This window comes from Erythrolamprus reginae, chromosome 8, assembly GCF_031021105.1.
Source record: "Erythrolamprus reginae isolate rEryReg1 chromosome 8, rEryReg1.hap1, whole genome shotgun sequence".
NCBI classification, from domain to species: Eukaryota; Metazoa; Chordata; class Lepidosauria; order Squamata; family Dipsadidae; genus Erythrolamprus; species Erythrolamprus reginae.
In genome coordinates, this window is record NC_091957.1 from 1,983,072 (window position 1) to 2,004,812 (window position 21,741).

The following is a 21,741-nucleotide window of genomic DNA, read 5'->3' on the forward strand; positions in this document are numbered from 1 at the left end:
GAGAGAGAGAGAGAGATGGATAGATAGAGATGGAGAAAGAGAGAGAGAGATGGAGAGAGAGAGGTAGAGGAGAGAGATGGATAGATAGATAGATAGAAATAGATAGATAGATAGAAATAGATAGATAGATAGATAGATAGAGAGAGAGAGAGAGATGAATGGAGAGAGATAGATAGATAGAAAGAGATAGATAGATAGATAGATAGATAGATAGATAGATAGATAGATAGATAAAGGGGTAGTGAGGTAGAGAGGGGAGGGGAGGGAGAGAGAGATGGATGGAGAGATAGGGAGAGAGATGAATAGACAGATAGATAAAGGGGTAGTGAGGTAGAGAGGGGAGGGGAGGGAGAGAGAGATGGATGGAGAGATAGGGAGAGAGATGAATAGATAGATAGATAGATAGATAGATAGATAGATAGATAGATAGATAGACAGACAGACAGATAGACAGACAGACAGACAGACAGACAGAGAGATAGATGGTAATAACAATAATTATTATTATTATGGGTTCACTTTCCTATTAAAAACACTTCCCTCCTGAACCTTATTTAACCCTTTAACATACTTAAATGTTTCGATCATGTCCCCCTTTTTCCCTTCTGCCCTCCAGACTCTACAGATGGAGTTCATGAAGTCTTTCCTGATCAGTTTTGTGCTTAAGACCTTCCACCATTTTTCTAACCCGTCTTTGGACCCCTTCAATTTGATCCATCTCTTTTTATAGGCGAGGTCTCCAGAACCGGGCACAGTATTATTCCCAATGGGGTCTCACCAGCGCTCTGTACAGCGGGATCACCATCTTCTCAGCCTTTTCTTGTTTGTTGGAAGAGTTAAGGGGAGTGCGGAGGGGGAGTTGGAGTGGTTGGGGGGAGGGAGGGAGGAAGGAAGAGAAGGACGAGGAGGGGGTTTCTTTCTTTCCCTCCGAGACCCCCATGATTCTGCCCTGCGTTGGTTGTTTAATTATAGGTTTTCAGGCCCAGATTGGTGGGGCGACCATCGGTGGGAAAATCGCCTTCCCCAACCCTGTCATTTCGCCTAGTCGGAGCGTTTCTTCCCAAAGAGGAATCTAGAAATTTTCTCGGCGAGGTGCGGAGTGGACTGTCTCGGCCACAGCAGGGTTGTAATGACAGACGCGTTTCATAGCAAGCTGAGACTGAATAGAGCCAGAGACGGCGCGCCCGTCTTGTCAACTGGATCATTATTTTGTGTCATTTCGTGACAGTTTTAGGCCTCACTCTTTCTTCTTTCTGGTTTTCTCTCTCTCTCTCTCTCTCTCCCCTCTCTGCCTTTCTCTTCCTCCTCCTCCTCCCACCTTGCTCTCCTCCGCGGATGAAACGGCTAGGTATCTACGAGACGCCGGCGGGAACTATCCTCCACGCTGCCCATTTGGACCTCGAGGCCTTCACCACTGACCGCGAAGTCCGAAACGTCAAGCAAGGACTGGCCACCAAGTTTGCCAAGCTGGTGTACAACGGTACGTGACGACTTCAGGGTCGGGCCCACAACTGACCCCGACAAGTCCGGGCAATCCTCCCAATGGTTCCATTGTAGTAACCGTTCGAAGTTTATTCATTTATTTTATTTTATTTATTCATTTTGTCCAATACACAGATACATAGGAAGAAAAATAGACATGTAGTAATATATATATAAGGGTAAAAGGGAACTTAGAGGAGAGGACATCTGAAAGGAAGAAAATATATATGATAAGTGAGAGAAAGGAAAGACAATTGGACAGGGGACGAAAGGCACACCAGTGCACTTAGGTACGCCCCTTACTGGCCTCTTAGGAACCTGGAGAGGTCAATCGTGGAGAGTCTAAGGGAGAAATGTTGGGGGTTAGGGGTTGACACTATTGAGTCCTATTGAGTCACTATTGAAGTTACGATGGCATGGTGAAAAGTAACCGTTTTTGCATGCCAATGGCCGTTGTAGCCTCCCACCCAAATTGCGATGCTTGGCAACCGACTCATATAGTGGTACCTCTACTTAAGAACTTAATTCGTTCCGTGACCAGGTTCTAAAGTAGAAAAGTTTGTAAGAAGAAGCAATTTTTCCCATAGGAATCAATGTGAAAGCAAATAATGCGTGCAAACCCCGTAGGAAAGAAATAAAAGCTTGGAATTTGGGTGGGAGGAGGAGGAGGAGGACAGTCGCTGCCGAAGGAAGAAGGGGAGAGGAATCAAACAAATCCAAAATTTTAAGGCTTTAAAAAAAAAAAGAGGGACTCTGAGGTGTCGAGGAAGAGCATGCGCCTCCCATACACCAAAAGGCTCCTCTGGCAGCCCAGAAAAGCCCGAGATGGCTGAGATTAAAGGGGGAATGGCATGAAACTGGCAGGGCCTTCGTACCACTCTCAAATTTCCTGGGAAATTTTTCCAGGCTCGGGTTCTTAAGTAGAAAATGGTTCTTAAGAAGAGGCAAAAAAAAATCTTGAACACCTGGTTCTTATCTAGAAAACTTCTTAAGTAGAGGCGTTCTTAAGTAGAGGTACCACTGCATTTATTTTTATTTTGGGGGGCTAAAAGTCTTTTTTTATTATTTTTCTCCACTTTTAAACAGAGCAACATCATATACCAGTGATGGCGAACCTTTTTTTCCTTAAAGGTGGCTTACAACATGTTAGCAATAGCCCTTTTTTAAAAACAGAGCCAGCCTATTGCCCCCACAATCTGGGTCCTCATTTGACCCACCTCGGACAGATGGAAGGCTGAGTCAACCTTGAGCCGGGGCTGAGATTTGAACCGCTGACCTGCAGATATAGCAGTCAGCTTTAGTGGCCTGCAGTACTGCACTCTTGGCTCATGACTTTATAAGTTCAGGAACGCTAGACTTGCACTAAACTAGACTCCCAGGAATTTCATGGACAGGTTTATGGACTTTCCTTGATGGCAATACAGATGCTAGTTTGCCCTGGTTGTCTTCTTTGGAGTTCTCAATATGGAGCTGAATTGCCAGCTGAGCTGTAGGGCATTTGCAGAAGATACAAGCCGTTGGATTGGAGCCACATCTGGATGTATGTTGGCTTCAGAGGAGTGGAGGAGGTTTTAATCATGTGACAGTGTTTTGTTTCTTCCACAACGTTGCTAGGAAAATTGATCTGAGTTTGATGGTAGATCTCAGTTGAACTGGGCTGGGCTGTATTTTCGGCAGCTCTCCAGGGTGCTGAAATTGTATTTTTCACCAACATTTCGCACTCCTTAAAGTCAGAATTGGCTTCTTAGGCATAATTTTTCCCTCACTTGAAAGTTATTTCCATGCCTGCTTTAATTCCTTACAGATTCTGGACTTTTAAGTAACACAATCTCTCTCTCCCACACACACACACACACAAACACACACACACACAGGCCCAACACACTTCAAGGAACAATAAAAGCATGCGTAACCCTTGCACAAAAGTTTATCTACTTTGAAAAAAGAAGCCTAAATGATTTTACCTTCAGAAAACATATGGGGGGGGTCTGTTTTAATAGTTTTAATATTAAATCATATTAAGACTAATATTTTCATAGTTAAGGAACTATTCGAGGTTGGAGGAGGAGGAAAAAAGACAAAGGAACAAAAATGAGGTGCTCTTTGAGGTTCGTAGTTTTCTGGCAGAGGTTTCATTACCCTCCTCCTCCTCCTTCTTCTTCCTCCTCCTCCTCTTCTTCTCCTCCTCCTCCTTCTTCTCCTTCTCCTTCTTCTATTTCTTCTTCCTCTTCCTCTTATGCTTCTCCTCCTCCTCTTCCTTTTTCCTTCTTCTTCTTCTTCCTCTTCTCCTCCTCCTCCTCCTTCTCCTTCTCTGTCTTCTTCCTCCTCCTCCTCCTCCTCCACCTTCTTCCTCTTATCCTCCTCCTCCTCCTCCTCCTCATTTTTCCTTCTTCTTCTTCTTCTTCTTCTTCTTCTTCTTCTTCTTCTTCTTTCTCTTCCTCTTATTCTACCTCTTCCTCTTCTCCTCCTCCTCTCCCTGCAAACCCCACTCCATTCTAGCACTGATGATGTTACCTTGTTGGGTTACGAAATGTCTGCAAGAAAACAGTCCAACTTAGAAAGCACAAAGGACCACTCATTTCAACCCTGAGCTACAAACATTATCCTAGCTAGCTAGCTAGATAAATAGGTAGATAGGAAGGAAGGGAAAGAAAGAAAGCTAAAAGGAGGAAGGAAGGAAGGAAGGAAGGAAGGAAGGAAGGAAGGGAGAGAGAGAGAGAGAGAGAAAGAAAGAAAGAAAGAAAGAAAGAAAGGCACACCTTGAATTAACTTTTCCAACACACTGTCTAGTGCCAAGCTCTGGAAATACGTTGGAGGGGAGAATTCACAAATCAGATTGTCTCCTTTAAGTGGCTTAAGCACCCACTCCTCCCATTTGGGGGCCAGTGCGTAGCTTGTAATTATCTACTCTTATGTTTCTTGCCGACAGGAATTTGCTATGTGGAGTCAGCCCCACACTGGGGCAGTGTGCAATTTATCTTGGGCTGGAGTAACGGTTGTGTTGAAGGCAAGGCAAGAAAATGGTTAGCTGAAAATCCCAGCTTGCGTTTTTAAATACAAAGTGCCAAAGAGGTTGTTACCCCTGGCATTTTCAAGCAGGTGTTTGGTCAGCAGGGTGAACCATTCCTGGCTTGTGGCCAGTTTTGGAAACTGGGGAAAAAAAATAAAGAGAGAGAAGGAGAACAAAAACTGGAAGTGGTGTTGGAAGAAAACATAGAAACATAGAAGACTGACAGCAGAAAAAGACCTCCTGGTCCATCTAGTCTGCCCTTGTACTATTTCCTGTATTTTATCTTAGGATGGATATATGTTTATCCCAGGCAGGTTTATATTCAGTGACTGGATTGACCAACCACGCCTGCTGGAAGTTTCTTCCAAGCATCTACTCTTAAGTCAAATAATATGTTCTCACATTCTCAGCGGGAAAGATCTTATTGCACAGATATTAGAAAAGGAGGCCTGTTTTAAGTAGGATTTCGCATTCTCTTCCCAATCGGATCCCAAATGATCTTTCCAATTATTATTTTTTACAGTATATTATCAATTACAATCCTATTATCAAAAACAAAAATGGTGGAAGGTCTTAAGCATAAAACGTATCAGGAAAGACTTAATGAACTCCATCTGTCTAGTCTGGAGGACAGAAGGAAAAGGGGGGACATGATCGAAACATTTCAATAAGTTAAAGGGTTAAATAAAGTTCAGGAGGGAAGTGTTTTTAATAGGAAAGTGAACCCAAGAACAAGGGGGCAAAATCTGAAGTTAGTTGGGGGAAAGATCAGAAGCAACATGAGAAAATATTGTTTTACTGAAAGAGTAGTAGATCCTTGGAACAAACTTCCAGCAGATGTGGTTGGTAAATCCACAGGAACTGAATTGAAACTGCCTTAAAGGAAAGGAGAACCTGGGGGCTGACTCATGTGTGTCTCCTGGATTGAACTTTTATTTTTATTATCTTCCTCCTGCTGCTCAAGTCAGGCCACCGAGCAAGCCGAGTGCCCCTCTGATTTGGAAAGAATATCTCAGGAAAGGCCTCTTCCTTAAAGACGGTTTCATCCAAACCAGGCAAAATCCCAAATTGCGCAAAGCAAGACGCCAAATAACGAAAGCCAAATAACAATATTGCCGATGACAGACTGTAGCACTCAGCGGAGGGGGGCCTGCTGGAGACAAAGTTTTTGTATCCCTCTCTTCCTTAAACACCTAATTTTTGTAACTAGTCTCTGGATTTTAAGGTAATTAGCAGCTGTCATTTCCCTCGTACCCCTGCAAGGACTTTTCTCCAACCTGCGGTGGGGAAGGTAGTTTCCCTGCTTTTGTTCAGGTTTAAGCCAGGTGTGGCCACCCGCTTCTCCGATCTGAGGTTGTTGTTGCAAAGCAGGGAGGGTTGTTGGGGGACGGATGGACAAAGGAAGGAAGAAAGAGAAAGAGAGAGAGAAGAAGAAGAAGAAGAAAAGAAGAAGAAAAAGAAAAAGAAGATGAAGAAGAAGAAGAAGAAGAAAGAAGAAGAAGAAGAAGAAGAAGAAGAAGAAGGAGACGGAGAAGAAGAAGAAGAAAAGGGAGAAGGAGAAGAAGAAGAAGAAGGAGAAGAAGAAGAAGAAGAAGAAGGAAGGAAAGAGAGAGAGAGGAAGGAAGGAAGGAAAGAGAGAGAGAGAAAGAAAGAACGAAAGAAAGAAAGAGGCCTCTCGATTGGCTAACTTTTTCAAAAGGTGTAGTTTGTTAGGAATCTTTGCCCTCACAGAAAGACAAATGGAAAGAGGAAAGGGAGGAGGGAGGGAGGGAGGGAGGAAGGAAGGAAGGGGGAAAGATTAAAAGGAGAGAGGAAGAGAGAAGAGGGAGGGAAAAAGCAAGGAATGAAGGGAGAGAGAAGTGGAAGGGAGGAAGGGAAAGAAACAGATAAGAGGGAAGGAAGGAGGGAGGAACAAAGGAAAAAATAAAAGGGACGGAGGGAAGGAAAAGGAGGGAGATAGGAGAAAAGGAGAAAGGAATTGGTGGAAGGGAAGGAGGGTGGATAGATGGATCAGGAAGGAAGGAAAGAGGGAAGGAAAGAAGGAAGGGAAAAAAATGAAAAGAAACATCTGATTGTTCTTCATAACATATAATTACAGTCTTCCTCCCTCTTAGGTGATACCCAAGCATCATCTTCATCCCCTCTTTCTTCATTTTCAGATCCACCAGCCACAATTTCAGATCTCTCTTCTTTCAGCAAAAAGTCCTCACAAGGCTTCCAGTTGGCTTTTCAGATATGTGTGTTCGTGTGTGTGTGTGTTTTCTTCACACCAAGCATGTCAGTTTTGCCATTTCTGCAAATTTGACGTTTTCTCCACTCCACCCCTCCACGGTGGCTCTTTCATTATTCTTCCATCACGGGGCATATAATCACCACCTGCAAAAACCAGTCTAGCTATAGCAGGAGTTGGACCCTCTTGGCTAGAGCGGCCACTTCTAAGAGGGCAAATAGTAAATGAAGGCGAAGATCTCTCAGCTTGAGTAGATCTCAACTGCTCCTTAACAAATGGGTCATTGGGCAATTCCAAAACAGCCATTTGTGAACATCTCCATAAATATTGGAGGGAGCCAAGGCAGAGTCTACCTCTTTTTTGAATTAAAGCAGAAAACAACTTCTATTTTTGTGGCAATTTTATTTTATTTTTTTTGCTAGAGCATGCAAAATGTCCCAAATGAACCCAGCATCAACGAGAAAATAGACAGAATTACAGATTCAAATGTTGAAGAGTCAAGATAAAGAAATGGAAGACTTTGGAATAACCCCATCAAAACAGTCTTTCGTTTTCCATCCCTGCGAAGGCAAATTTCATCTTCTGAAGTCCCAATTAAGAGAAATAGTAATATTATTATAGCACTAGCAATTAGACTTACATAGCGTTTCATAGCGCTTTTTCCAACCCTCTGTAAGTGATTGACAGAATGACCCTCTTTCCGCCAACAACCTGGGTCCTCATTTGATCCACCTCGGAAGGATGGAAGGCTGAGCCCTTTCATGACCACCTCTGATGGCTTTCTCGCATGGAATGTGATGCCTTCAAAACTTGGTGCATCCGCTTAAGTTTTTGTGTCTGCAAAAAAAAACCAACCCATCATAGAAGTCGAAGCTTCTTAGTGACAGCTTCCACAAGATGCTTTCAAGATTCCTAACGGGTCCTCGCCCCCACCCCAAAGATTGGAAGATCCCTTCCCTACAAGAAACAATGAAGTCATTGGCTTATCTGTCCCCCCCAGATCTCCCAAGAACAACTGTGTCCAGTTCTGGAGACCTCACCTACAAAAAGATATGGATAAAATTGAACGGGTCCAAAGATGGGCTACAAAAATGGTGGAAGGTCTTAAGCATAAAACTGACCAGAAAAGACTTCATGAACTTCATCTGTGGAGTCTGGAGGACCGAAGGGATAGGGGGGACGTGATCGAAACATTTAAATATGTGAAAGGGTTAAAGAAGGTTCAGGAAGGAAGTGTTTTTAATAGGAAAGTGAACCCAAGAACAAGGGAGCACAATCTGAGGTTAGTTGGGGGAAAGATCAGAAGCAACGTGAGGAAATGTTATTTGACTGAAAGAGTAGTAGATGCTTGGAACAAATGTCCAGCAGACGTGGTTGGTAAATCCACAGGAACTGAATGTAAACATGCCTGGGATAAACATAGATCCATAGAAACATAGAAGATTGATGGCAGAAAAATACCTCCTGGTCCATCTAGTCTGGCCTTATACTATTTCCTGTATTTTATCTTAGGATGGATCTATGTTTATCCCAGGCAGGTTTAAATTCAGTGACTGTGGCTTTACCAACCACATCTGCTGGAAGTTTCTTCCAAGCATCTACTCCTCTTTCAGTCAAATAATATTTTCTCATGTGGCTTCTGATCTTTCCCCCAACTCACCTCAGATTGTGCCCCCTTGTTCTTGCTTTCAATTCCCTATTAAAAACACTTAAACCCTCTTGAACCTTATTTAACCCTTTCACATATTTAATATCCATCCTAAGATCAAATATCGGGGTGGCACAGCAGGTAGAGTGCTGTACTGCAGGCCACTGAAGCTGACTATAGATCTGTAGGTCAGCGGTTCAAATCTCATCACCGGCTCAAGGTTGACTCAACCTTCCATCCTTCCGAGGTGGGTAAAGTGAGGACCCGGATAGTGGGGGAAATAGCCTAGCTCTGTTAAAAAGTGCTATTGCTAACATGTTGTAAGCCGCCCTGAGTCTAAGGAGAAGAGCGGCATAAAAATCAAAGAAAGAAAGAAAGAAAGAAAGAAAGAAAGAAAGAAAGAAAGAAAAGTGTAAAAGGGCAGACTAGATGGACCACAAGGTCTTTTTCTGCCGTCAATCTTCTATGTTTCTATGTTTCTAACAAGAATGAAATTGGATGATCCGCCTCATAGGGTATTTGACCTCCGTTGGCTTCTCACAGCCGAAGCCACAAAGCTTGGCCTCTGTGGTCCAGCGAAAATTGAGATGGGTGTGTGTGTGCTTCCTTGAATGGGGGCAAAGTTACTTGAGAAGTGAGAGGGAGAGGAGACGCCCCACCATATGGGCAGAGATGTCCCCGCGTGATAGAGACTCCATGGCTGCTTTGGGGGAAACAGAAAAGAGGGAGCCACTGTTTCTATTTGAGCGTCTTAATTACGGGTTGGGGGGAAAGAATGGGGAGGGAGGGTCCCCTGTGTGCTTCTACCTCTCCTTTGAAGGGTCTCCTTTGAAAGGGCTGATTTCTCCCCCACCACCGACCTCGGCTTCCCCTTCTTCCTCCTGGGGGAATTGGAAATGGTCGCCCTCTTCTGCCGTCGCATTGTGTCCACTTTTGATAATCCAGGTGAGGTAGACCTGGAGGGCCTTCTTCGCTCTTTTAGCCATCTGCCCCAAGACGTAACTCCTAGCGTTTCATATGGTCTCCTCCAGATGGCCCTTGGTCATGTTACAGGTATAAAACCAGGGTTTCCACGAAAAGAAGACCCTGTCTTATATTTTTGTGAACCCTGAAATAAGTGCTGGGCCTTATTGACATGCACTCCAAAGCCTGATTGGGCTTATTATCAGGGGAGGTCTTATTTTGGGGAGGAAACAGGGTGGATGGATGGATGGATGGATGGAGAGAGAGAGAGAGAGCAACAGAGATAGATAGATAGATAGATAGATAGATAGATAGATAGATAGAATAGGTGTCAGATAGAAAGAATAGATAATGATAGATAGATAGATAGATAGATAGATAGATAGATAGATAGATGGAATAGATGTCAGATAGATGGAATAGATGTCACATAGAGAGAATAGATAATGATAGATAGATAGATAGATAGATAGATAGATAGATAGATAGATAGATAGATGGAATAGATGTCACATAGATGGAATAGATGTCACATAGAGAGAATAGATAATGATAGATAGATAGATAGATAGATAGATAGATAGATAGATGGAATAGATGTCAGATAGAGAGAATAGATAATGATAGATAGATAGATAGATAGATAGATAGATAGATAGATAGATAGATAGATGGAATAGATGTCAGATAGATGGAATAGATGTCACATAGAGAGAATAGATAATGATAGATAGATAGATAGATAGATAGATAGATAGATAGATAGATGGAATAGATCTCAGATAGAGAGAATAGATAATGATAGATAGATAGATAGATAGATAGATAGATAGATAGATAGATAGATGGAATAGATGTCAGATAGAGAGAATAGATAATGATAGTTAGTTGATAGATAGATAGATAGATAGATAGATAGATAGATAGATAGATAGATAGATGGAATAGATGTCAGATAGATGGAATAGATGTCAGATAGAGAGAATAGATAATGATAGATAGATAGATAGATAGATAGATAGATAGATAGATAGATAGATAGAATAGGTGTCAGATAGCGAGAATAGATAATGATAGTTAGATAGATAGATAGATAGATAGATAGATAGATAGATAGATAGATAGAGATGGGGAGAGAGAGGGAGAGAGATGATAGACAGACAGACAGACAGACAGATGACTCCTGTAACACTGTATCTGTGGAAAGTTCCAATATGGGGTTTTATTTATTTATTTATTCAATTTTTATGCCGCCCTTCTCCTTAAACTCAGGGCGGCTTACAACATGTTAGCAATAGCACTTTTTAAAAACAGAGCCAGCCTATGGCCCCCACAATCCAGGTCCTCATTTTACCCACCTCGGAAGGATGGAAGGCTGAGTCAACCTTGAGCCGGTGGTGAGATTTGAACTGCTGACCTTCAGATCTACAGTCAGCTTCAGTGGCCTGCAGTACAGCACTCTACCTGCTGCGCCACCCCGGCTCCCTGGAGTCCTACAGCTAATGAACCATAAGCTCCTGCTCAGAGTAATCTCTGTCTTTATTTATAGGCTTCTGGTTTAGCCCCGAGGGCGAATTCATCCGCCGTTGCATTGACCATTCCCAAGACCTGGTGGAGGGCAAAGTCCAGCTCTCCGTCTTGAAGGGTAACGTCTACATTTTGGGAAGGGAGTCCCACCAATCCCTCTACAATGAGGAACTTGTAAGGTAAGCCCCTTAAGTGCGATGCCCAGACCGATAAAGCTCCTGGACAACCTCGTGGCAACAGGCCATCTGCAGGAGATGAACTGGAGGGCGGTGTTAAATGTGTCATTAGTTTGGAATCCTGGCGCAGCCGCAAGAAAGAGCCCAGCCCGCCTTGAATTCCATTGGCCCTCGTCTCGTGCCAGTGTAGCTTTGACCTTGAGTTGAATACATATCTTTGTTGCTCTTCTCTGCACTCTTTCTAGAGTCTCGGCATCTTTTTTATATTATGGAATATTGTTTCCACCCTAAAGTGAACTTGCTGAGTTGCTGGGAATTTCGCCACTCGGTTCCTTCCATGTTCAACAAATCTTGTTGAAGAAAAAAAATCTGCAAAGAATCCGATGGTGTAAAGAGCCATTTTCACGTTTGAGCCAACCTGGGAAGCAAACCTGGGCTGCAAAATAAAACTTCACCCCAACCCAATTGAGCAGCAACTATTCCCCCCACCCCATAGTTCCCTCTAAGCTGAGCAGTGAGCAATCGCTCACTTAAAAATCATCATCAACTCAGAGTTTTCCAAACCTGCCCAGAAGCCGAGAGGGAAAGAGTGAGAGGGAAGGAGGGAGAGAGGAAGAGAGGAAGAGAGGAAGAGAGAGAAACAGATAGAAAAAAGAGAGGAAGGAAAAGAGAAAGAAAAAGAATGGGAGTAAGGAAGAGAGAAAGAAAATCAAAATCTAGTTTGAAACTAGCTCAACTATTTAAGTGGCATTTTGATATTGATAGAGTTGCCCTATTATGAGCTCACTGTTATAGACACACAGTACAGTATTTTATTTTGAAATTCTCTGGGGCAAAACAGGGTGGGTTTTTTGTTTGTTTGTTTATTAATTATTTCTGTGCTGCCCAGTCCCGAAGGGACTGCCGCTCAGACAATATACTTTTCCGCCCACCCACCCACCCACCCAAAAAAATTAGAGGGAACACTGCCCCGCCCCACCCTTAATTACACCGCACACAACTTAAGAGTAGCCTTTTAAGACTATCCAAGAATCCCTGTTGAATTGGACCACTGCATGTGAAAGAGATCTCCGTGATATAAATCTATGTTGAACGATGAAATATATTTTTAAAAAAATTTGTCCTGAGTTTTCTCTGGTTAAAAATCCCCTGAGATTTAAAAAAAAACTCTAAAATTTTCGCTTTGACGTTATTTATTCTTAACTTCAGTTTTTTGTTCTGTTTTTTAAGAGGCATGAAAAACCCCACACACAATTAAGCAAAGGTCTTGTTTAAAAGTGAAAAGTGTTTTTGCATCATTAAGCTTTCAGCCTTCACATATATATATATATATATTGCTGTCTGCTTCTTTCTTACTTCTGTCTCTCCGTTTCCCCTTTTCAATCCTTCCAAGTGCTTTATAAGCCATAAATATACCCAAATCAGTTTAGATCAGTCAGAGTAAATGTCAAATTATGCCTCTCTCCTCTGGATCTTACTTTCCTCCCCCTTCAAATCAGCAGTTTCTAATAATTCCCATCTCAACCTTTCATTATCGTTTGCATTCTCACGCGGCGAAATTAAATGAATAACGTTAAAAAGAGGGAGGGAGGGAGAGAGAGAGCGCGCGGGGTGGGGAGAAGGAAGAAAACAGTGGCAGAGGAAAAAGGGGGGAGAGAGAGAGAGAGAAAGGAAAAAAAACACAGGGATATTTATCCTCACTGTGGCGTTTGCCATTTTTCTTTTCATCCCGATTTCTACATCGCTGCGTTGAAAAGCATTTGAGTGACGGCATCACGGGAACTGGAGCGGCTGCCCCGAGAGATGTAACGCGGGGGAAAATGTCTCCGCACAGTGGGTAGAAAGTAACATAATTACAGAGCAGGTCACTACCACTTCGATGAGCAAAAATAAAAGCTCGGAGGTTTTTCTATAGCCCTTCGGGGGAGGTAGAGTCATTGTCTCTCTCTCTCTCTCTCTCTTTAATTCCCCCCCCTCTCCCCGTTAAAAAAAAAACAAAAAATGAGGGTTGCGGTTTTTGCAGAAAACGAAGAAGTTTCCGTTTTTATTTTGAACCGACTTTCTTTCCCGACGAGAAGCGAATCCGGTTCCCACCCGGCGATGTGCGGTTGAAGTAGCGTGCGGGCTCTCTGTGGCATGCGTAATGCCAGCCCCCACAACTCCTTCTTTACAACTTCTTGTTCTGGAGGCCTCTCTGCTGAACTGAGTCTGAACTGGGGAGAGTGGGCTGTGGGGAGGGCACTTCTGAATGTTGCAGGACGGGGGTTTATTCGGCCGTCTCCCCCCCATTTGCAAACTGCAACTCACCGTCTCCTGGTGATTGGCCCCAAGTCGCCCAGCTAGCTTTCATGCCTAACATGGGACTAGAACTCACCATCTCCTGGTGATTGGCCCCAAGTCGCCCAGCTAGCTTTCATGCCTAACATGGGACTAGAACTCACCATCTCCTGGTGATTGGCCCCAAGTCGCCCAGCTAGCTTTCATGCCTAACATGGGACTAGAACTCTCCATCTCCTGGTGATTGGACCAAAGTCGCCCAGCTAGCTTTCATGCCTAACATGGGACTAGAACTCTCCATCTCCTGGTGATTGGACCAAAGTCGCCCAGCCATCTTTCATGCCTAACATGGGACTAGAACTCACCATCTCCTGGTGATTGGACCAAAGTCGCCCAGCTAGCTTTCATGCCTAACATGGGACTAGAACTCTCCATCTCCTGGTGATTGGCCCAAAGTCGCCCAGCTAGCTTTCATGCCTAACATGGGACTAGAACTCTCCATCTCCTGGTGATTGGCCCCAAGTCACCCAGCCTGCTTTTTTTTAATTAAGGGGGAACTAGAACTCACCATCTCCTGGTGATTGGCTCAAAGTCACCCAGCTGGTTTTCGTGCCTAAGGTGGGACTAGAACTCCCAGTCTCCTGGTGATTGGGCCAAAGTCACCCAGCTGGTTTTCATTTCTAAGGCAGGACTAGAACTCCCAGTCTCCTGGTGATTGACCCAAAATCACCCAGCCAACATTTATGCCTAAGGCAGGACTAGAACTCACCAACTCTTGGTGATTATCCCAAAGTCACCGAGCTGGCTTTTCTGCCCAAGACAGTACTAGAATTCACAGTCTCCTGGTGATTGGCCCAAAGTCACCCAGCTGCCTTTTATGACTAAGATGGGACTGGAATGCATTGTCTCCTGACAAATGGTCCAAAATTACTCAACTGACTTGAGCAGGGGATTGGACTAGAAGACCTCTGAGATCCCTGCCAACTCTCTCATTCTTTTCCAAGGGCCCAACATTAGAGACCACCAAACTGGTTAGAACAGGGGTTAGGCAAAGTTGGCTCTTCTATGACACATGGACTTCAATTCCCATAATTCCTGAGCTAACGTGATTGGCTCAGGAATTCTGGGAGTTGAAGTCCACAAGTCATAGAAGAGCCAACGTTGCCTACCCCTGGGTTAGAAGGTGAACATCTGCTACAGCAGTGTTTCCCAACCTTGGCAACTTGAAGATATCTGGACTTCAACTCCCAGAATTCCCCAGCAAGCATTCACTGGCTGGGGAATTCTGGCAGTTGAAGTCCAAATATCTTCAAGAGTTGCCAAGGTTGGGAAACCCTGTGCTACAGCATAGAGCCAAGAGTCGAAGACAATCTCCCTTGAGCCAACTCAACCCAACAGGCGTCTGGTCCTTTGAAAAAACAGGGGAGAATTTAACCCTGTGGGGTGGGGGATGGTTGAGAGAGAAATAGGAGGAAGAAGAAAAGGAAGAGAGACCTTGGGCTCACGGGAACATTATACGGCCTGTTTTTATTGCCCCGTAATTAATGGGCCAGCGCTTTGCGGGAACAAAAGGCTCTTTCTGAGGCGAACATTTTTCAAGTCAAAGGTTGTCGAAAGTCATCACTTTTAAATTAGGTGATTGTGTGCTGGGAGTGGATTCTACACGGGTGAAGGTTGAGAGAGCCTTTGATGGTTGGGAAACAAAACTGGCTTTGTCGAAGAATATACCGGCCCTTTCTTGGGAGGGAGATGTTTACAAAACCCTAATAATAATAATAATAATAATAATAATAATAATAATAATAATAATAATAATAAAAATAATAACAACAGCAACAACAATAACAACAACAACAGAGTTGGAGGGGACCTTGGAGGTCTTCTAGTCCAACCCCCTGCTTAGGCAGGAAACCCTGCACTACTTCCAACAGATGATTATTTAACCTCTTCTTAAAAACCTCCAGTGTTGGAGCAGTCACAACTTCTGGAGGCAAGCAGTTCCACTGGTTAATTGTTCTAACTGTCGGGAATTTTCTCCTTAGTTCTAATTGCTTCTCTCCTTGATTAGTTTCCACCCGTTGCTTCTTAATTCTTCCTCAATTCTTCTCTTCGTTAGACAAACCTAGTTCCATCATATGATTTAGCCTCTGGGTTCTTTATTATCGTTGTTGCTGTTCTCTGCACTCTTTCTAAGATCTTAGCATCTTTTTTCCATCATGCAAACTGGAACTAGAAACACAATTTCAAGTGTGGCCTCACCAGTGCCTGGTCCTACCTGTGGTTGAAATTATCCCTCTTCTGATGCAACCCAAGATTGTTGGTTCAGAATAACAATATATATATAGAGAGAAAGAATAACAAAGTTGGAAGGGACCTTGGAGGTCTTCTAGTCCAACCCCCTGCTTAGGCAGGAGACCATGCACTACTTCAGGCAGATGGTTATCCAACATCTGCTTAAAAGCTTCCACTGTTGGGGCATTCACAACTTCTGGAAGCAGCTTCTGTTCCACCGGTTAATTGTTCTAACTATCAGGAAATTTCTCCTTAGTTCTAAGTGGCTTCTCTCCTTGTTTAGTTTCCACCCATTGCTTCTTGTTCTACCCTCGGGTGCTTTGGAGAATAGTTTGACTCCCTCTTCTTTGGGGCAATAACCCCTGAGATATTGGAAGGCTGCTATCCTGTCCCCTCTGGTCCTTCCTTTCATTAAACTCCACTAACTAACCGTTACTCTAGAAATGTATGGTATTTCTGCCTTGGCTTGATATTACATAGAGCAGTGTTTCCCAAACTTGGCAACTTTTTATTTATTTATTTATTTATTGGATTTGTATGCCGCCCCTCTCCACAGACTCGGGGCAGCTAACAACAATGATAAAAAAAACAGCATGTAACAATCCAATTAATAAAACAACTAAAAACCCTTATAGTAAAACCAAACATACACACAAACATACCATGCATAACTTGTAATGGCCTAGGGGGAAAGAATATCTTAACTTGAAGATATTTGGACTTCACCTCCCAGAATTCCCCAGCCAGCATTCGCTGGCTGGGGAATTCTGGGAGTTGAAGTCCAAATATCTTCAAGTTGCCACAGTTGGGAAAAACTGACATAGAGGACTCTCAAATGAAATCTTTCTCTTTTTCTAAATTTGATATTGCGGTTCTAACTTGTCCTTCCTCTTCCCTTTTATTCAGCATGGATGTGCAAGGGAGCTACGAACCCTCGGATGCCACTGGATTCATCAACATCAATTCCCTTAGGTCTGTATTCACCCTAAACACTGGCTCCCGTCTGATCATTAATCGGTGCAATTAATTAATTAATCAATTAATAAGTTGTGGACGCTCCGCCACAGGAAGTTGGCCTTCTCCGGGTCCCGTCGACTAACAATGCCGTTTGGCGGGATCCAGGGGAAGAGCCTTCTCTGTGGCGGCCCCGTCCCTCTGCAATCAACTCCCCCCCGGAGATTTGAATTGCCCCTACCCTTCCCGTCTTCTGCAAGATATTGAAGACCTATCTATGTCGCCAGGCATGGGGGGAATAACTATTTCTCCCCCCCACCACCACCTTTTTTCCTGACTGTAATATATGACATGGCATTGGACCAGAGTACCTCCGGAACTGCCTGCTACCGCACGAATCCCAGCAACCGATAAGGTCCCACAGAGTTGGCCTTCTCCGGGTCCCGTCGACTAAACAATGTCATTTGGCAGGCCCCATGGGGAAGATCCTTATCTGTGGCGGCCCCGGCCCTCTGGAACCAACTCCCCCTGGAGATTAGAATTGCCCCCACCCTTCCTAAACTACTAACTACTAAGAATTGCCCCCACCCTTCCTAAACTACTTAAGACTCACTTATACCGCCAGGCATGGGGGAGTTGAGACACCTTTCCCCCAGGCTTTTTTATACTTTGTTTTATGTTTGGTATGAATGTTGCTGTTTGGTTTTTTAAAATAATGATAGGGTTTTATATGTTTTTAATATTAGATCTTGTTCCACTGTTATATTGATTTTATTGCTGTTGTGAGCTGCCCCCGGTCTTCGGAGAGGCGCGGCATACAAATCTAATAAAAGAAAGTAAAAGAAAAAGATATGAGAATGATATGATTGTGCAGTATGATTGCTTTTAATATCTATGGGTTTTAAATCTCGTTTTTTAACTTTATTGGATTTGTATTCTATGTATTGTATTGTTGTTGTGAGCTGCCCCGAGTCTTCGGAGAGGGGCGGCATACAAATCTAATAAATCTTAAATCTTAATCTTTTCCCCCAAACATATTGTCCAAAATGGCAAAGGCAGGGGGTTGGACTAGAAGACCTCCAAGGTCCCTTCCAACCCTGTTATTATAGAGCCTCGGTGGCGCAGTGGTTAGAGTGCAGTACTGCAAGCTACTTCTGCTGATCATTGGCTGCCTGCAATTTGGCAGTTCGATTCTCACCAGGCTCAAGTTTGGCTCCATCCTTCCAACGTCGGTAAAATGAGGAACTAGATTGTTGGGGCAAGAGGCTGTGTAAACAGCTTAGAGAGGGCTGTAATTTGCTAGCTTTCGATCTGCAAGGCAGGGTTTGCCAACCCAAAGAGAACCTGTCAGTTGCTGAATTCCTAAGAGGAGAAAACTATTTTCTATTTAACACCACTTGCCATCATTCATTCCCCCAGGTCTTTACTTGCCTGTCATCTCTGCCCCCCCCCCTGGCCCACTCCACAAATTGCCCCCCGTAGAAAAATGAAACATTTACATAATGAGTTCTCCCATAACCTGTTAACTTCTTTGTTCTGGATGCTAATGTAGTGGGTTTTACTGTATTCCCTTCCGTTAAATTCCGGATCTTTTGTGGGAGGGAGGGAGGGATGATGGGGATGGGTGGATGGGTGGATGGAGGAATAGCGATTAGAGAAATACAAATGAGAGAGAGATGAATGGATGGATAAGATTACAGAGAAGAAAGATTAAAGAGAGATAGATTAGAGAGAGGGATGGATAGGATAGGATAGGATAGGATAGACAGCATGAGATAGGCAGACGGATGGATGGATGGATGGCTAGATACAAATTGAACAGGTAGAAGATATAGATAGATAGATAGATAGATAGATAGATAGATAGATAGATAGACAGACAGACAGACAGACAGACAGACAGACAGACAGACAGACAGACAGACAGACAGACAGATAGCCATAGAATGGATACATAGATATATTGATTGGTGTATATAAATGAAGAGGCAATAGCCATCACGATCTCCCTGGACATTTAAAATGTATTTAAAACTACTAAAAATTACTAAGCTTTCATCAGTCCCTACTGACTTCATCGGAGTATTAAAATCCCCATTGAAGAAACGCTTGCTTTTATATAATGCTGCTTAATTTAGTCATTATAGAATAGAATAGAATAGAATTTTTATTGGCCAAGTGTGATTGGACACACAAGGAATTTGTCTTGGTGCATATGCTCTCAATGTACATAAAATAAAATATACATTTGTCAAGAATCATGTGATACAACACTTAATGATTGTCATAGGGGTCAAATAAGCAATGAAGAAGCAATATTAATAAAAATCTTAGGATATACGCAACAAGTTATGTGTGTAATGGGCCCACACCCTTCCTTTCTTCCTGCAATTAGCTTTGTATATATTGTATATATACTTGTGTATATATACTGCATATAAAATAGATGAGCTGATAGGTGGATTGACAGTTACATATAAATTGGATGGATAGATAGAAAGATAAATGAATTTATAGATATAGAATAGATGAGAGACCAGAGAGAAAAAGAGAGAGATGGAATTGATATACAGTGTTCATAAAAATATAGGGAACACTGAAACAACACAGTATAACTCCAAGTAAACCAAACTTCTGTGAAATCAAACTGTCCACTTAGGAAGCAACAATGATTGACAATCAATTTCACATGCTATTGTGCAAATGGAATAGTTGTGCAAATGAAATATTCAGTGAGAATATTTCATTCATTCAGATCTAGTGTCCCCTTTATTTTATTTTTTTGAGCAGTATAGAATGGGATAGACCAGTGTTTCCCAACCTTGGCAACTTGAAGATATTTGGATTTCAACTCCCAGTGGCTGGGGAATTCTGGGAGTTGAAGTCCAGATATCTTGAAGTTGCCAAGGTTGGGAAACACTGGGATAGACAAATAGACAGACAGAAAGACAGAATAGAATCTATCTATCTATCTATCTATCTATCTATCTATCTATCTATCTATCTGTCTGTCTATTAGATTTGTATGCTGCCCCTCTCCGAAGACTCGGGGCGGCTCACAACAGTAATAAAAACAATATAGCAGTTGCACAAATCTTATATTAAAAAACATATAAAACCCTATCATTATTTTAAAAAACCAAACAGCACATTCATACCAAACATAAAACAAAGTACAAAAAAAAAGCCTGGGGGAAAGATGTCTCAACTCCCCCATGCCTGGCGGTATGTGAGTCTTGAGTAGTTTACGAAAGACAGGGAGGGTGGGGGCAGTTCTAATCTCTGGGGGGAGTTGGTTCCAGAGTGCCGGGGCCGCCACAAAGAAGGCTCTTCCCCTGGGCCCCGCCAAACGACTTTGTTTAGTCGACGGGACCCAGAGAAGGCCAACTCTGTGGGACCTTATCGGTCGCTGGGATTCGTGTCGTAGAGAATGATAGAGAATGGACGAATAGATGGGTGAACAGATAGATCTAGAATGGATAGATGGACAGACAGGCAGTAAAGGCCGACAGATATAAAACAAGTGTGTGTTTAGCAGCCAGGAGGCAAAGACGAAAACGCAGGAACAAAACCCCTCTTAATAAACCCACCGTGCGTTTATTGTTTCAAGTGCCTTAATTGCCTCAAATCTTCCTGCCATTAATGTAAATTCATAATTGTATTTCTACCCCTTCCTTCTCTCTCTCCCTTCGGTTGACATACAGACTGAAAGAATATCATCGGCTCCTTGACAAGGTCAGCCTGGCTCAGAATTAATGGCAATCCAGAGGCCCAAAAGCCCATTCGGCTAATTTCTTCCTAGCTTTTGTCATCCAGGTCACAATTGGCAATGTTAGCCACCTTCCCCGGCTGTGTTTTGTTATGCCGGGCTGCAGAAAAACAAGCGAGTCTTCCTACAGAAACCGAGACCCGATTATTAAAAATATTTCCGTGATTAAGGGGCGGGCATGAAGGGGGGTGGACAAATAAATGGAAACACTTGACTTTTTGGCATCGTAATGTTTGAACATGTTCAAATCAATCGAAACTTGACATATTTTAATGTTTTTTTAAAAAAAATTCTGTTATTTGATATGTTTTTTTTAAACTACCTTTTTTAAAAACAGAAATTTAAGGAAATTGGTTATAACCTTCTAGAAATGGCCGACCTCTCAGACTTTCGAAGAGGCCAAATTGTTGGTGCTCGAAGGGCAGGCGCTGGTGTCACAGAAAGTGCCCGAATGTTTGGCGTTTCAAGAGGTCATGTCTCAAAAGTCATGGCTGCTTTTGAAAGAGGAGGGAAAAGGTCCTCAGCCAAGCACAGGTCTGGTCAAAAGTTGAAGTGGTCTGAGAGTGACCGTCGGACTCTAAAGCGAATTGTTAGAGCAGATCGCAAGACCGCAGCTCCTAAAATCACTGCAGAGCTCAATAGACACGTACAGAGCCCAGTTTCCACAAAAAACTGTTCAAAGGGAGCTTCACAAATCTGGATTCCACGGAAGAGCTGCAAGGTGTTTCCATTTATTTGTCCACCCCCTGTAAGTGCACTACAGTGCCTTCCGTCCCCTGTCCTATTGCTCTCCTATATCTCCTATACCTTTCTTCTTTCCTATATTTATTCTATTCTTTCATTTATATTTTATTCCTATTTCTTCTCTTCTATTCTTTGTTAGATATATTTTACTATGAGTATATCCTTCATTATATATTTACTATATGTATACCCAATGGATAAAATCAATCAATAAAATAAATAAATACATTATTGCGCAGCTTTTTTAACGAATGGCACCCTTTTTGTAATCTTCCTTTTTTTCTCTTGGTTTCACACATCACACATTGTTAAATTCCGGGGGCACCTGAAAGATACCTTGTATTTGGCTCAGAATTGGCAATTGTGTGTGTGAGTGTGTGTTTGTGAGAGAGAGAGAGTAAAGAAAGAAAATACATAATACCGCTGTGGTTGGATTTCACCCAAACCGAGCCTTCTTTTCTACCTGTAAGAGCTTAGCAAAGGAGAAGAAGAAAAAGGAAAAAAAATAGCATTTTCCTTTTAATCAGCAGCCATTAGAAGCCTGGCTTTTGTCTTTGGCTTAATTGCTGTGAAGTCTGATAGAATTTCTCCCCGCTTGCCTTTCTTTCTTTTTTTCCCCAAATCCTTTTATCCTACTTTTGTTGTCGGCGTTCTTGTTGATATTTTGCG

At 42.9% G+C, this 21,741-nt stretch overlaps 1 protein-coding gene across 1 annotated transcript in view; it reads left to right on the top strand.

Moving 5' to 3' along the window:
* The window catches only part of ASS1 (argininosuccinate synthase 1), a 61,685-nt gene extending 40,377 nt beyond the window's left edge, over positions 1-21,308 (top strand). The window contains exons 12-15 of the mRNA XM_070758652.1: positions 1,349-1,480; positions 10,883-11,039; positions 16,512-16,577; positions 20,264-21,308. Coding sequence (XP_070614753.1) covers positions 1,349-1,480; positions 10,883-11,039; positions 16,512-16,577; positions 20,264-20,315 — 407 coding nt within the window. The 3' untranslated portion in view covers positions 20,316-21,308. The remainder of the gene's footprint in view (positions 1-1,348; positions 1,481-10,882; positions 11,040-16,511; positions 16,578-20,263) is intronic.
* The last annotated feature ends 433 nt before the right edge of the window (positions 21,309-21,741 follow it).